Genomic DNA, 15,644 nt, shown 5'->3' on the forward strand with positions numbered 1-15,644 from the left:
ATCAGAAGCCGGCAGAGATGGGATCTAGATGCATATATTGTGTACATTGGTTTACATTGGTTCACTCCTCAGCCTCAGCCTCCGCCTCTTCCTTGCCCTCCTTGTTCTTCCTCTTATTGACCTTCTTCTTGCGGTTCTGTTTCCTCCGCCTCTCCTTCTCCCACCGCAGCTCCTGCTTGCTCCATGTGCGAGCCTCGGCCGCAAGCCTTTCCTTGCGGTTCATGGTCGCGGGATCGGCAGACTGGGGCTGCGAAGGCTCAATGCCCTCAAGCTCACCGCGGGCACGCATGAGGTCCAGCCGCTCCTTCAGGATTTGCCGGGCGATGACTCGATTCTGAGCTCTAGAACGAGTTGGCTGACTCTGGATTCGGATGCCCGTTGGCTTGTGCAGGAGCGACACGGATGAGTTTGTCTTGTTGATCGCTTGACCTCCGGGGCCACGGCCTGTTGGTCAGCTATCGATTGCCGCATCAAGCCAGCTGAGCGAAAGCGGTGTGGATGGAGGGAAGACTCACCGCGCACAAACTTCTCCTCCAGCTCGCTCTCGTCCAGGTCCGGAACCTGGTGTCGGCTCAGCAACCTATTCAGGTGCTTAATCGTGTGCTTGGTCCTAGGTCCCTTCTTCGCCTTGGGCACGCCTGCTCCCTCTGAAGCAGGGGGCGGCACGGTTGTCTGATGTCAGCTTTCACTGGCCGCGCGAAAAGCTCACAGGCATGGCGGACATGAACACGCCCTCCGAGACCTCCTCGCCCTCCCATACTGGGTCGGCTTCAATCTCGACCTCCTCGAAGAAGTCGGCCTCGAGCGTCTCCTCGGCGATCTCAACTGGCGGCTCCTTCGGCGGCTTCGGTTTGGCGGAATAGTCGCGCGCCCAGTGGCTGCAGCCGACGTTGGCGAGGGCTGGTCGGAGCAAAGGTCGGGCTTGAAGTGCTCTGGGCTGGAGAGCCGCTTGCCGCACCAGGGCCAAAGCCGGACGCATGATCGTAGGTGTGAGGGAAGACTGGGAGATGGTGAAAGGGACCACCTCCACATGAGTTGAACAACATTCCAGGCAACCGCCCGGTCCGCATCTCGCAAGCCTAGCTATGCCTCCAGCACTCAGAGAACAAGCTGTCTGCATGCCAATCAGGAGCAATGTCAATCTGCTACCCAAAATCAACATTGCTATCCCTTTTATATCCCGTGCATGGTGTTATTCTGCGCTGGACCCGGACAACAGTCGAGATCTGTCCTAATTTCTAAATGGTCCGTTAATTGACATGGCGATCTGATGAAATGGTTCAATTAGAGGACCATCCGACGCCCTGGTTACGTAAACTTTGCTGCATCCGCTAAAACGAACAACGTTGGGTATAAACACGCGACTGCTTTTGAGTCATCTGCTCTCCACATCCTCATCACCCCAAACACCGCCAACCATGTCGTCCAACTCCAACGTGTTCCGTGAGACCACCAACGGTGAGTGCGCACGACGCTCAAACATCGCCCTAGCCGAAGATCGCTCCAACTACGCTGCAGGGCAGTTGCAAGGCGAGCAGTGACGATCGGGGATTGTTTGTTTGTTTTTCTTTTCGCTTCCCTGGTTGCCAGGTCAAGCGTCAAGACAAGCTCCGGCACATGCTGAAGCGAAGAGTAACTCATGCTGACACCGCAGTCCCCCAGCAGGCTCCTCCCAGCTTCCTCCAGAAGAAGGGCCTCCTCGGCAACAAGGGCAAGGGACCCATTGGCGGGTGAGTTGTTGAAATGCTGACCGCACTGACACCGCAGCAACACCATGTCACCGACCGACCAGTTCATGTCGCCCGTGTCTGCCAAGCTGAACGGAGCCAAGCAGCGTCACTTCCAGAAGTGAGTCGCCACCCAGCTCGGATAACGGCTGTCCAGAGCTAACGTTATAGGAAGCCGGTGCCGTTTGCCTCCAAGCTGTCTTCGCTCGCGGCCTCGGCTGCGCCGGACTCGCCCGCCCCGTCGGAGAAGCAGCACTAAGCACCCGTTTCGTCATTTCGCTTCTCCATTGTTCCGCCCCGCCTTCTCGCACACCATTGCTCTGACTTCGACTCGTCTTCGCTTTTCTACACTCCATTTTTCAGTTCTTCACAATACATATCTGCGCGTGTTTTCGTCCCTCCGCCGCCCCGCGAATCGCTGTCCGCCCTGTCCCTTCCGACGTCAGCCCTGTAAGGGAGCACCCACAATCGCCTTATCGCATCACAAGGGCTCGGTAGAAGAAGCAGGCAACAGCAGCAGGAGAAGAAACGGGAGGGCTGGGAGCACGAAAACCACCTTCAACACCTGCAACTCTACCCGTAACCAACCATCATATCGACTCCTTTGAACGTCGGTTTTATGTTGTGATAAATAAACCTAGCATGCAAGCGCATTAACCCTCCGCCAGGGGCCAAAGGCGTTCAGGGGCCGCAGCCTCGAATGATCGGACATGACTCAGCTGATAGCTAGCTATACGCAGAGCACACCCGGATCCGCGATATGACAGCACGCCGAAGCCACCTGCAAAGCTATATTGTATGAGTGATGCATGTGATACTGGGTGATACAAGTTTTGATACTCTACGCGCAACTGCGCTCCTCGAGGCCACTGCTGCCTTACTCGAGGCCAGCAGCCTTGTTGCCGCCCGCGGCCTCCCACTTTCCGATAGCGTCGCGGACCTTCTCGGTGACCTCCTCGGGGGTCGTGCTCTTGCCGAAGGCGTCGACGAACTGGCCGAGCGGGTCCATGAGGTAGAAGAAGATACTGCTGTTAGCTACGAAACCGGCGACGAAGCTTGGCGGGCGGTAGGGTGGCGTCTTGTTGGCTCTGAGAAGCGCGAGTGCCCGCCGGAACCATGGTCTGGCTTTCGGAAGAAATTGCCCGCCTCATCGCTCTGCCGAGGTTACTCACGAGTGGTCGACGAGGTAGTCGTCGGTAGCCTTGGCATCAGGCGGCGTCGAGAAGTAGACACGGTACGACTTGCACGCCTTCTTGACGTTGTCGTAGTCGCCGGTGAGGCCGATGATGCGCGGGTGGAACTCCTGGACATAGGCCTTGACCTGGGGCACCGAGTCGCGGGCGGGGTCGACCGAAACGAAGACGGGGGTGACAATGTCCTTGCCCGGGTGCTCCTTGTCGATCGTGTCGACGACGTCGGACATCTTGTCCAGCTCCTCGGGGCAGATGTCGGGGCAGTGCGTGAAGCCGAAGTAGATCAGCGTGAACTTGCCCTTGAGGTCGGCGTCGGTGAAGGGCTTGCCGTTCTGGTCAACCAGGTTGAAGGGACCGCCGATCTGCGGCCGGCCGACGGACTTGGTCTCAAGCTCCTGGCCTGTGGAGTCAGCTACATCCACACCCAATGCAGCATGTTCCTGTGTGGATCACTCACGCCTGCGCTCAAGCACCTTCTTCTTCTCCTCCGTGAAGTAGTAATAGAGCGCGGCACCGGTTACGATGAACAGGCCAGCAGCCTTCCACGTAAACGGCTAATTGTCAGCTATCTTCTACGCTGCTCTAGCTGAAGACTCACTCCGACAGCAGCGCGGTCCTTGGCTTGCGAGCTCGCCTCCGAGGACTCGTTCTGGGCATATCCGCGCGAGAAGCGGGGCACGGCAGCGAGGGGCGCACGAGCCGCGGCGGGGCGGACGGCGGGGGTGATGCGCGCAGTAGCGCGGAGACCGGTTCGGAACATGGTGAGTGAGGTGTTGATGACGAACGAGGAGGGAGCAACGCCGAGATGACCATGATGCTCCGCCGCTGCCCGCACCCAGGCAGGAGGCTTATTCCGACGTCGCAGCCAGACATTACGAACCAGGCTGGAGAAAAAAAGTCCCGCCCGGTGGAGGCCACGTGCGCCTGTGGCAACGGTCTTTACTCGGGCCTCGACCTGTCGGCCGGCTCGGCCACCAGCCCCTCTATGCATCTGTCTTGATAACCACCTCCTCGCTGTCACTTTACACACTAATACATAACTCATGAGCTTCTATCTGCTTTGAATTAATTCTGAACTACGGTAGAGCCTATCCGAGCGAGTTCAGGACAGCACTGTTGGGCACGAAAAACGTGCAGCCGGTGACGGCGTCGGAGAAGTCGAGGATGCGGTCGTACTTGCCAGGCGGAACCCCGATGAACATGTTCTCGAGCATCTTCTCAGTGACCCACAAACGAGCGCTGTATCCGATAAAGTAGGTTCCGTACTCCTTGCTGCTCGGGTCTCCGAACGGCATGTTGTCTCGGAGAATGTCATACTCCTGACCATCAACTTCGATAGTGTTGAGCTGCTTGTGCGGCTTCTGTGCGTCCTCGGGCTGGTCCGGCGTCTCAATGTTGTCGAGCTTGGTGCGCCCGATGATCGCCTCCTGCTCCTCCGTCTTCAGCTTGCCCCACGCGTCCAGGTTGTGCAGGTACTTCTGCACCGTGACGTAGGTGCCGTCAATGCCGTTCGGGTCGAGGTTCTCCGTCACGCGCACCGCGTCCGGGACGCCCTGGCCGACCGGGTTCGCCGTGCCGTCCACGAAGCCAAGCAGGTCCCGCCCGTCAAAGTACCGGAATCCCGCCACGGCGTCCTGGACCTTGACGCTGTCGCCGAGCTTGTTCATGAACTGCCGCTCGAATTCGAAAACCATGTCGCGCCTGTTGGCGCGGATGTGAACGAGCAGATCGCCCGGCGTCGAGACGGCCGTGTGCTTGTTGCCCTTGAACTCCTTGAAGGGGTGCAGCTCCTTCGGGCGCGGCATCTGCATGACGCTGTCCCACGCCTTGGCGCCAACGCCAATCGTGACAGTGAACGCGGCGTTGCCGTCGCGCACGGCGAGGTTCTTTGCGAGGTCAGATACGTCGCCGAGCACGTCGCGCACGGTCGATGCTGCGTCCTGCTTCTGCTCGCTCAGCGTCAGAATCAGGAACGTCGCCTCGCGCGTCAGCGGCACCTCCACAGATTGTATCAGGTCCGGCTGCTTCGGGCCAGAGTATGGGCACGCAGGGATCGGCATCGAGTATGATCGCTGTGCGGGTTTGTTTGGCTGAGAGAATAGAGCAGGTGAGCGACGCTGCAGACGGTCGAGCTTGTCGGTGGCGCGGGCGTTCAGGGAGACGTGGGTCGAGAGGGTAGAGAAGGAGGAAGAAGTCGTCGTCGAGAGGAGTCGCGCAGATCGGCTGATGACACTGGTTCGAGGAAGGACAGACAGCATATCACGATAGTGACGGGCTTTATGGGGTCGTCGCGATCAGCTCGGTGATGGAAATATCGCGATAGTGTACTGCATGGAAGCCCGTGGTGTTCATTGCAGTCCCGCCGATTGGTCAGTACGTGGGAGAATGCTGGCTCATGGTCGCCCATTAATGATGTCATGATGAGTCTGTTGGGCGGGCGGTGGTGTTTTTAGAACCGTCTGGAAATGGCCGTCCTCACGTTCCTTACTGCTCACCTAAGCAAGCTCTCAAAGCTCTTCTCCTTTGTAAGCGGCCTCGGAGTGCTCTGAGCATCTCCGCCAGTGCTATATGCTCCGCTAGACATTCTGAGAGTCAAGGACATCTGAGCGAGCTCGGAACAGACCCCTGCCAGTGCAAGATGAGTGAGGCACTGGGGAAGTCACAGGAACTGTCTGGGAGTCGACAGCTTTATGAACTGGTCCGCCTCGGGTTAGCCGAGTGTGTTGTGACCGAGCGACTCTCTGTCGATCTTTGAATTGAAGACAACCCGTTCCTATAGATCGGCCACCGTAGATGAGGGTCCTTCTTGCTAATCTGGGGAATACAGATTTGCCCTCGTCCCGACACAGCCGACAAGACGTTCGGCACACTCGGCATGGACCCACTCATGTTTCTTGACAGAACCAGCGCTCCACTTAATAGGAGACTCGGACGGTGGCGACTTTCCGGAAGGTTGCGGTGTTTACGTGGTTCAGCAGCATAAGATCGCCGCGACCACGAATGCGGGGAACAGGTGGGCAAGCGCTGTAGGGCATGTGGGCTGGGCCTTCCAGATCCACCGCCCAGAATAGAAAGGGTTGTGGCGGCGACGTGCCCGCGCGGAAGTTTATCCAGGCTGGCAAAAGTCGGCAGAACCGGCGTCCGGCCATGAAACTTGCGATAAGATTGTGGCCATTTGCTTGTCGAGGTTCAGGTATGCCAGGCATGTCAGGCAAGCATCGGCCGGGAGGCTGTGTCTATGAGTCACCATTCGACCGGCATTCAAAGTTTTTGATCGTCGGCTATGCGCGGCAGGTCCTGCATAGAGCGCGCGACCTTTGGCAAATGTAACCGCGGATGCTTTCCATTCGCCGTTTGAGTCACCCACGAAACCAACAGTGGCTCACCTCAGCTCCGCTCCTCCGGGGCCGTCGGAGGCTCCGCTTTCCCCCCCTCTCCAACCCTCGACTGTCACCCTATCGGTGACCAGCTCCAGTAATACTTCAGATCCCCAGACTCAAGCCGGGGCCACAGGACGCGGGCAACTAACCGCGCTGGCTTTTCATCCAATCTCGGCCCCAGCCATGCCTAGATCATTGCATTCATGATTCGAGAGAGAGCTTAGCGCGTGGCTTCTTTGTGGAGATATCGGGCCCCGCGGAGCCGGCCGTTTACTTGCTGTGGAGAATGCCGCCTAACGTCGGACGCATCAAAAGTTGCGCAGCAGAGTTGATTATATGTAGCCGATGCAGATGTAGCTCTCCGAAGTTCATCAACTCGCAAAACCACATCCTCGCAACACCGAGACATTCCCTTCGGGGTTCAAGTTATTGATACCGCTCTCTTTCAATCGCCACACCCTCGACTCACTCATTCCACACCGCCGAGCCCGCAGTGGCACATTCCGCCATGACGTCCGCGAAAGTCGTTACCTCGGAGATCGAGCGCATGCCGACGAATGGCTCGATCTCATCTGAGAAGCTTGGCGACAACCACAAGGATGAGAAGGGCCTTGCCGTCGTCGATGTCCTTGAGAGGGGCTCTCTCGACGAGCATGAGAAGGTCATCTACGCCGAGGACCAGTTCACCGAAAAGGAGTACAAGCGCCTTCGTCTGAAGATCGACTTCATCATCATGCCCATCATGATGATCATCTTCGGTCTGAACTATTCTGACAAGACGTCTCTGTCCTCGGGTGTGATTTTCGTGAGTTTTCAGGAATTTGCCTCCCCCGCCGGCCATGTCTCTTCTTTATCCTGCACATAAATCATCTCTTTGAGCAATGGCTGACCTTAAAGGGTCTCAAGGAGGACACGCACCTCAAGCCGCAGGAATACAACAACCTGAACAGTTTCTTCTGTGAGTGTGGCATCCTGACATGTGGCACCCGGGTTTACGCTAATATTGTCAGATCTTGGTTTCGCTGTCGCGCAGTTCCCAATGGGTGCTCTTCTGCAGCACTTCCCTCTCGGAAAGGCTATCAGTGTCACTGTTATTATCTGGGGTGCCATGTGCATGTGCCTGGCCGCCTGCAACAACTACTGGCAGCTTTCCCTGGTCCGCACGCTCCTCGGATGGTTCGAGGCCGCCGTCATGCCCGGTTTCGCCATCATGACGTCTGCCTGGTACTTGCGTCGTGAGCAGACGCTGCGACAGACGCTCTACGCTTCGATGAACACTTTCTTTGCCATTATCTTCGGTGTTGGAATCTACTACATTGCGCTGGACGCGCAGACGCGCGGCGGCCTCGCGGCGTGGCGCGTCATTAACCTCTTCCTCGGCGGCACGACTGTGGGCATGGGTATCATTTGCCTCATCTTCGTCGGCACCCCCGACGAGGTCTGGTGGCTTACGAAGCGCGAGAAGCTCATGGCCAAGGCGCGTATCGTGTCGAACGGCACTGGCGGTGGTGAGAGCCACCCCTGGAACTGGGCTCAGGTGCGCGAGTGCTTCCGCGACCCGCAGCTGTGGCACATGGTCGCCGCCAACTTCCTCAACTGCATCCCGAACGGAGGCCTGACCGCGTTCGGTATCTTGATCAACAAGACGTTCGGATTCAACAGCCTCGACACAATCCTCTACTCGCTCCCCGGTAACGCCATCACTTGCGTTTGCATCATCCTCGCCGGTTTCTGCGTCTACTACTTCCCCAAGTCGCGCTTCCCCATCGCCATCGCCGCCCAGCTCTGGACTTGCTTCATTCTCCTCTTCGTCGGATTCACCCCTCTCACCATGAACCGCTGGGTGCGCTGGGCTTTCTACCAGTTCTACCCCATCTACTCCATCACCATGTTCCTCGTCTTCCCCCTCATGACTGTCAACGTCGCCGGCCGTTCCAAGAAGACCGTTTTCGGTGCCTCATGTCTCATGGCCTACTGTATTGGTGTAAGTACCCTTTGGCTCTCAGGTGAACAAAGCTGACTCCCAGAACGTCGTTGGAGGACAGATCTTCGTTCCTGCCGACGCCCCTCGCTACCACCGCGCCCTCATTGCCTGTGCCATCTGTCTCTGTGTCAACGCCATCAACCTCGGCTGCATGCAGTGGTACTACAAGCGCCAGAACAAGCGCCGCGACAAGGAGTTCGCCGAGTCGGGCATGGCAGAGGAGGAGCGTGAGCTACAGACCCGCCTCGCCGGAGAGAGCGGCCTCACCGACAAGGAGAACAAGTACTTCCGCTACTGGTGCTAAGCGCGGGATAAAAGGGCTGAGGCTTCAGCCTACACTGTTGGGAGTTGTAGTAATGAATTCAGAATTAAGAGTCAGTAATGTGATGCCAATGGATTTTAGATCAGTGCGCGCCGATCAGTCCCACGTCCTTCAGACAAACGTAGCATTGCTCCTCTTTTAACCGGTGCGGTAGATGACGTGGACGCCGGAGTCGGACTCGATGATGGGGCTCATCTCGCCGACCTGGAGAGCGTAGGTGCCGTCCTGGATATCAGCTAGGAGCCAGTTGTTCACGAGCTCACCTCGAACGCCTTCTGCATCTGGCCGCGGCCGAACCAGCCAAGGTCACCGCCCTTGCGCGCGCTGGAGCAGTCGCTCTCGGTGCTCGCGATCTTGGCAAACTCGGCAGCCTGCTGGTCCTGCGGCAGCGCCTGGATCTGCTCAATGTACGCCTGGATCTGCTGGCGCGCCTCAGGGAGCGAGCGCGTGATTCGGTCCTGCGAAAGTCAGCTAGAGCTAGATGTAGCGGCAGCTGCCGGCTGCCGGCGGATGATGCCAGGGTGCAGGGGCCGGTCGGCCGAGCCGCGGCGCCGCTGACGCCGCCATTGCGCAGCATAGCGACTCACCTGCTTCCACGACGAGGGACGGCGCGAGCCAGCGTGCTTGGCAAGAATGTGGCTAGCGCGAACCTGGCCAGCCTCACCGCCGCCGGTGAGGTACTTGGCTCCCGGGAGGGCGTGGATCTCGGCCTCGCTCATGCCGGCGGGCGGCTCCCAGGTCGACTGCTGGGTCTGGGCATTGTAGAAGTAGGGCGTCTTGCGCGAGTTGGAGAAACGAACCTCCCAGCCGGACATGGTTGTGAAAGTGCGGGAAGAAGTGCGGTGTGATGGAAAGTCGAAAGGAGCAGGAACAGGAGGGTGGTTGCTTTGTTGTGACGTCGAGGGTGCACTGTGGTAATGTGGAGGAATGCTAATAGACACGTCGGAAGTAGATTAGACCCCGATCACGTGCCGATTACAATGGTTGCCAGGGACAAATACAAATGTCTCGAACGACTACCCGATCGAGCCGAGGGTCAAGTTCAAGTTGACGTTGTCTCCTTGCACTCACTCTCCCTCGCACGCTTATCGATCTCGACCTCGGCCTCGGCGTCGACTTCCCCTGCCACACAGACAGAGAGCGTCGCACACGCGATGCTCGACGTCCTCCTCCCCCTCATCCTTCTTGCTGCTGTCATCGCTGCTCTTCGCGCCGCCCCGTCCTACCTCGCCAAGAACCCGACCCGATCTCTCCCCGCCCCGTACCGCCTTGCCCCGCGAGCGCAATGGGTGCTTGAACGCCAGGGCATCACCGTCTCGGCGACGACGGTAGCGCTCAACCGCCTGCCGAAGAAGGTCGTCCACCGACTCCCATACCGCGCACGCTCGGCTGCAGTCCGGCTGTTCGATGTGGGCGTCGTAGCTGGCGTCTTTGGCTCGGCTTTCGCCTTTGGTGTAGCGGTCTGGTCAGCCAAGCAGGTCTGGTCAGCGGTCTGGCTCGAGGCCGAGGCTCACGCCCGCGCCGAGGACACGGGCACCGTGGAGATCATCCGCAGGGCCATCGTCCCCGACACACCGCCGCCAGTGCATGCATCGGACAGTGGCGGCGTCCTGCCACTCGTACGTGATAAGCTTAAAGCTATCAGCTGACCTCTATCAGATACCCGGGGTGACTGCTCCTCTGTCACATCTGCCGACGCTTGCGCTCGCGTTACTCCTATGCCAGCTCGTCCACGAGGCGGGCCATGCATTCGCCGCGGCATTAGAGGAAATCTCTCCGTCCAAGCTGCTATTCAGCATTCACCTTGTGCTTCCCTCGGCGTCAGTGGCGTTTCCCGCGACCGTCGATTCGCTGCCGCCGAGAGCAAAGGCACGCATCGCGACCTCTGGGCCGTTCTTCAACCTGCTGCTGTGGATCGCGCTCGTTGTACTCGGCGGCTTCAGCAGCTTGCTCTGGACCGACGCAGCCGCCCAGGGACGGATAGTAACCGCAATCGCACCGGTGAGTGGTTCATACTGATGCGCGCTGGTGGCGTGACTGACACGGCAGGACTCGAAGCTGCAATCCCACCTGAGCCCGGGCTATCTGATCACGCATGTCGACGACCACTTCATCGGCGGCACCGAGGACAGGTGGAGCCAATACCTGGGCACGCCGCCGCTCGACCCAACGAAGGGGTGGTGTGTTTCGAAGTGGGAGTTTAGAGACGCTCCACAGGCGCCGTGCGCGGATCTGCACCTTGTCGGCTTCGATGAGATCGGCAGAGAACGGTCTGGAACCCGCTGCCTTCCGCCGCACGGGATCATCACGGTGCCCAACAGCGAGTGCCATTGCCCAACGTCGCAGGTGTGCATTCGCCCTGCCGACTACGAGCGCATCCTCAGAATACGATATCGCAAGCCGAATGGGAAGCAGGACACGCTTCTGTGGTCTGGCGACAGTGCTGCCGTCCTGCAGCAGGTGCAGGTCGACTCTGCGCGACCGCGCTTCTGGGGCTCTGCGACCCGATGGGGGGCGCTTTTCATGCAGTGAGCTACTGGGGTGTGCTGCACAGCTGACGACCAGGTACATGCGTCTTGTGACAATGTCGCTGTTCGTGTTCAACCTCCTCACACTGCCATACACGGACGGGACGCAGCTATTCATGGCGCTCTTCTCATCATCGCCGGTGGGCAACCCGCGGTCGCATCGCTCGCGGCATTCTCGGCAACTGTCCTCGGCCGCGCCGAGCCGCCACCCCACTATCAACCTGTATCGGCACGGGGAAAGCGATAGCGAGTTCGAGGACGAGCCGGTATGGGAAGTGGACCACGACCGACGGGAGGAGGCCCGGCAGAGCCACATCCGGCGGGTTGTGGAGGGCATCACGTCGCTCGTCGTCGCCGTCGTCGTCATGGGTTGGGCGATGCTGGCGCTCCTTCGCTCCAGTTAGTGTCCGCGAGCGCATTTGCCCGCCAGAGTGAGACAGCGTCAGTTCATCTTTTGCATTGCATATTCATAGTGGCGGATGTACGATTAGGCGATAGACACTAGGCGTCACGGTGCTGCCCAGAAGCGCGCGAATGTCTGGAAAATCGAATCGAGATGAGGAAGCTAAAGAGCAAGAGTGTCGCTGCGCCCAAACATGCGAGACCATTAGACCAGGCCCTCGTGCTTGATCCGCCAGAATGTCTCGACCACGGCGCACGCACCCCGCCCTCGCCGTCCATGAGCACACGAGCTCCATCATCCCACGTCGCAGACCTCGCAGCGTCGCACTTCTGCATCACCCGTCCGTCCGTCTTATTTCAACTACGCCGCGAGTACGCCGCCGACCTCCAACTGCCCCACGCTCGTTACCGTTCGCTTCAGCGCTGCCGGCCACCTCTCAGCGCCTTTTCTTCAAACCCCTCGTCTTCTTCCTCACTTTCGACTCCTTCACTTTCCTCTGTTCTAACTCATACTGAGTTTCAGCAGTATGACCAACAGCGTCGACTCGCCACCGCAGTCGCCACCGCGGCCCATCTCCGCCCCGCCCCCTTGTCCGACTCGCTCGCTGCCCAAGCCACCGGCGCCGACACGCTGCCGGGCATTTGTCCTGGCTCCGGGGGAGAGATTCACGCTCGAGCCCTGCCCTCGGCCACCTGAGGCGCCTGCGCGCCCTTGCCCCTCATGTGCGGCAGTCGGGGAGGAGCTGGAACGCCGCGACTCGGCCTGCTCGCATGGCGGTTACTGTCGTGTGCATTGGTGTGGGGGCTGTAAGAAGATGGCGCAGCTGGTTGCTGCCGCGCTCGAGGAGAGGAGACTGAGGAGCGCGAGTCCTGTCAGCGCATAGCCTGTCCCACGCTCTAGACCCGAACCGTCACGCATGGAACACCCGATAGCGAGCTCGCTTCCTTCGCATGCGATCGCTTCCTCGTACCTCGAAACGCCCCGTCAAGCCTCCCATGACACCCACCATGTCACTTTACTCCGCACCTTTTTTCTTACGCCTTACGACCTCCCTAATGCTCATCGCCCTCATTCCGTTCATATCCGCTCATGTCCGCTTATGACCAGTCCGTCCGCTCTTCTCCTTCGAACGATCCTGTCCACAACAGCATATCCATACGCCACAGCACACCTGTACATTCAGTTTCCCCATCTCCATCCCTGTAGCGTCCACACGTACCTGACAGAACCGTGTCCACCCATCGTTTGCATGTATGCATTCGTCCGTTCGTCCTTAAGACTGTCCGGCACTTGAAGATTGGGGATAAAGCATGCCAAAGGGAACCGGCCACCGGACCGGAGTGCCGGACCCGTCGCGGGATGGAGCGGCACAAGCCGGGTATAGCGCTACATCCTCCATTTCCACAGTGACTGAACCGTGTACGAGTAGTGGGCACCATCGATGATCCGCTATCCGCTAGTTGCCGCGCTGTCACGGAGTTATGGAGCTCGGCGAGCACGCCGTGCTGGCCCCAGAGTACATAAGCACCGCGCTCGCTGACACGTCCTCGCACTCTCACCTCATCACTGAAAGCGCAATCATGACGGCCGACACGAAGCTGACTCTCGGGTGTCTCATTCCCATCTCGGACTCGAAGCTCGCTGAGCTCCAGTCCGTCGCCAACGTCCACTACTGGCCCGACGGGAAGGACGTCGACCGCTCCAAGTTCCCCGACATCGACGTCCTCTTCGGCATCCCCGACGGCGTGAAGGATCTCTCGGAGCTGCCGCGGCTGAAGCACGTCCAGCTCTGCTCCTCGGGTTCCGATGGGGGCCAGAACTGGCCCCCGATGGCGGCGGTCAAGAATGGGGAGCGAGACGTGAGCCTGTCCACGGCGAGTGGGGCCCATGCTCTCACGATTCCCAACTATGTCACGGCCATGGTGCTCAATATCTACCACCAGATCCCGAAGCAGATCCTCAACGCGCGCGAGAAGAGGACGTGGACTAAGGACATTGACGTGTATGGACGGACGTATGGGATCCGGCAGACTAGGGGCCGCACCGCGGGCTTGCTTGTGAGTGACTCTTCTGCCTTCCTCCTGGCATACTTTCGCAGCGAAGAGGAAGTAGGAGTCCAGCTGACTCCCAGGGATACGGCAGCCTGGGCCGTGAGTCTGCGCGTCTCCTCAAGGCGCTCGGGTTCAGCATCATTGCGGCCAACACCTCGGGCAGCGCTAGGCGACAGGACGGGTACATCCCCCCCGGCGGCGGCGATGTCGAGGGCAAGATCCCCGAGAAGTACTACTCAACTGAGGACGAGGAGCAGGTCAAGGACTTCCTGGGGCAGTGCGATGTGCTCGTTGCGTCGCTGCCTAATACACCGAAGACGAGGGGGTTCCTGACAAAGGAAAGACTTGGTGAGTAACTCGCTGTGTTCACTGTTTCCATGAACGTATGGTCTGTCGCTGGGATATAGAACGCGAGACCCAGGCAACAGGCTGGTCATGCGCTGGAGTCCAGAGCGCAAGCCGTTTGCGAACCGAAGCAGCAGTGAAGACGGTTCTCTAACACAGATCAAGAGCTGACGCCCAGGCATGCTTCCTCCGCAAGCAGTCCTCATCTCCGTCGGACGCGGCAACGTCGCGACGTCCGAGGACATTCTCGCAGCCCTCGACGCAGAGGACGGGCTCTTCGGCGCCGCGCTGGATGTGACGGATCCCGAGCCCCTGCCCGACAATCATCCCCTGTGGACCCACCCCAAGGTGATCGTCACGCCGCACTGCTCCGGCGACCCCGAAGGCGAGATGGACATCACGGCGGACGTGCTCATGGTCAACCTCGACAGGCTTGCGAAGGGGGAGCCGGTCATCAACCGTGTCGACTTCAAGAAGGGCTACTAGTGCAATCTGGACTGAGTGCTGGGTGATGTGATGATGGATCAGAGGCTTCAAGAGGTGAGAGAGTGTATCATAGACATTACTGGAATCTTGAAAAACTCCGTATGCAGACTTTGTTTCGGATCGTATCATGCCGCATGCCGCAGGGCGGTCTTGGCATCCCGGAAGGAGCTCGTGAGACTTGGCACGCGGTGTCGGTGAGGGCAGTCCGGACGCCTCTGCGGCGTGTAAGCGCGTAAGCGCCGTGAGCGCTTGCGGCGCTTGCAGTCGTGCAGCTGTCTCCCTGCTCAGCCTGTCTCCGTCTGGCAGTGCGGTCGTCTAGCGTCCGTTTACCCCAGAAGCACCAGACAATGCCGAGCGGAGACCCGACAGCTTTCTCGACGCTGACAGGCCAGTTTCGTCCCGCAGCGGGGCCTCGCAACCGGCCGACGGCAGCTGCGGCTGTCAGATCTAGCGTCACACATCCTAGCGTCTGAATGCAAGAACCCGACCTCGGGGGGCCTGGGACTATCTGATGCGCTATCGCTGGAGAGCAATCAACGGCCGAACCTCCCCCACCTTCACCACGACGTGTACACGTTGTTGCCCATTGTTGCTGTGCAGCATGAGACAGTGAGGCGTAATGCACTCTCTCTTATTCGTCAACGCGGACATGGCACGAGCGCCCCCGTCGATCTTGGCCGCTGCAAGCGATTCATGGACCACAGAGCGGGCTACGGTGCGGCGTCAGCCCGTCAGCCAGTGAAGTGTGCGGCGATCATGATGCAGCCTGCTGGGCGCCAAGGCGTCCGTCTCTTGAGCCAGTAGCAGTGGTTTGCTTTGTATTCCGAACAAAGCCATACGCCGCACGCTGCAGATGGGTGCGGGCTACACAGGGCCTAGCAAGGGAGTTGGGATGCGTGTCCGATGGGCGCGATGGTATACGCCCGACGCGATAGGTTGAGCCCATCATCTCAGGGCGGGGACATGAGGTCCGAAATCTGCCAGAACGATGGTCGTTTCGGACGATGCCGACCGAAAGGCTGCGATCTCTCGTTGTCATCGACAGTTGGGATGGCAGGGGCTGGCTTGGGGTATGCATACGGCAGCGCACGGCTGTAGCGTCACGCTGACAAGAGTTTGAATTAGAAGTCAAGGTCGTCACCGCGTCACCGCGTCTCGTCTGGCTGTGGAGCGAGAGAGAAACCTTAATGATTTACTCCGGTGACTGGAATCCGTCCCTGTCCCC

At 59.4% G+C, this 15,644-nt stretch overlaps 7 protein-coding genes across 7 annotated transcripts; 3 read left to right on the forward strand and 4 right to left on the reverse strand.

The window, feature by feature from the left end:
• Positions 1–61: 61 nt before the first annotated feature.
• A1Q1_01377 (uncharacterized protein) lies at positions 62–979 on the reverse strand (the record flags this gene model as incomplete). The annotated part of the gene is made up of 3 exons (XM_014324416.1): positions 62–444; positions 516–561; positions 710–979. The coding sequence occupies 3 exons, from the start codon at positions 977–979 to the stop codon at positions 62–64; spliced, it is 699 nt and encodes a 232-aa protein (XP_014179891.1).
• Positions 980–2,604: 1,625 nt separating this feature from the next.
• Positions 2,605–3,680, reverse strand: A1Q1_01378 (inner membrane protein, Sco2p; the record flags this gene model as incomplete). The annotated part of the gene is made up of 4 exons (XM_014324417.1): positions 2,605–2,815; positions 2,900–3,320; positions 3,378–3,474; positions 3,519–3,680. 4 exons carry the CDS (start codon positions 3,678–3,680, stop codon positions 2,605–2,607), a joined length of 891 nt encoding a protein of 296 aa, XP_014179892.1.
• Positions 3,681–4,008: 328 nt separating this feature from the next.
• A1Q1_01379 (uncharacterized protein) lies at positions 4,009–5,178 on the reverse strand (the record flags this gene model as incomplete). The annotated part of the gene is made up of 1 exon (XM_014324418.1): positions 4,009–5,178. One exon carries the CDS (start codon positions 5,176–5,178, stop codon positions 4,009–4,011), a length of 1,170 nt encoding a protein of 389 aa, XP_014179893.1.
• A 1,630-nt stretch (positions 5,179–6,808) lies between these two features.
• A1Q1_01380 (uncharacterized protein) lies at positions 6,809–8,588 on the forward strand (the record flags this gene model as incomplete). Its single annotated transcript, XM_014324419.1, has 4 exons — positions 6,809–7,105; positions 7,198–7,258; positions 7,311–8,284; positions 8,328–8,588. 4 exons carry the CDS (start codon positions 6,809–6,811, stop codon positions 8,586–8,588), a joined length of 1,593 nt encoding a protein of 530 aa, XP_014179894.1.
• Positions 8,589–8,744: 156 nt separating this feature from the next.
• On the reverse strand, positions 8,745–9,421 carry A1Q1_01381 (transcriptional elongation regulator; the record flags this gene model as incomplete). Its single annotated transcript, XM_014324420.1, has 3 exons — positions 8,745–8,831; positions 8,870–9,064; positions 9,194–9,421. The coding sequence occupies 3 exons, from the start codon at positions 9,419–9,421 to the stop codon at positions 8,745–8,747; spliced, it is 510 nt and encodes a 169-aa protein (XP_014179895.1).
• A 165-nt stretch (positions 9,422–9,586) lies between these two features.
• A1Q1_01382 (uncharacterized protein) lies at positions 9,587–12,233 on the forward strand (the record flags this gene model as incomplete). Its single annotated transcript, XM_014324421.1, has 5 exons — positions 9,587–10,225; positions 10,266–10,607; positions 10,656–11,134; positions 11,172–11,533; positions 11,659–12,233. The coding sequence occupies 5 exons, from the start codon at positions 9,587–9,589 to the stop codon at positions 12,231–12,233; spliced, it is 2,397 nt and encodes a 798-aa protein (XP_014179896.1).
• Positions 12,234–13,018: 785 nt separating this feature from the next.
• A1Q1_01383 (uncharacterized protein) lies at positions 13,019–14,419 on the forward strand (the record flags this gene model as incomplete). Its single annotated transcript, XM_014324422.1, has 3 exons — positions 13,019–13,594; positions 13,669–13,936; positions 14,112–14,419. 3 exons carry the CDS (start codon positions 13,019–13,021, stop codon positions 14,417–14,419), a joined length of 1,152 nt encoding a protein of 383 aa, XP_014179897.1.
• Positions 14,420–15,644: the final 1,225 nt, after the last annotated feature.

Source organism: Trichosporon asahii (assembly GCF_000293215.1).
Source record: "Trichosporon asahii var. asahii CBS 2479 unplaced genomic scaffold scaffold00050, whole genome shotgun sequence".
Classification (NCBI taxonomy): domain Eukaryota; kingdom Fungi; phylum Basidiomycota; class Tremellomycetes; order Trichosporonales; family Trichosporonaceae; genus Trichosporon; species Trichosporon asahii.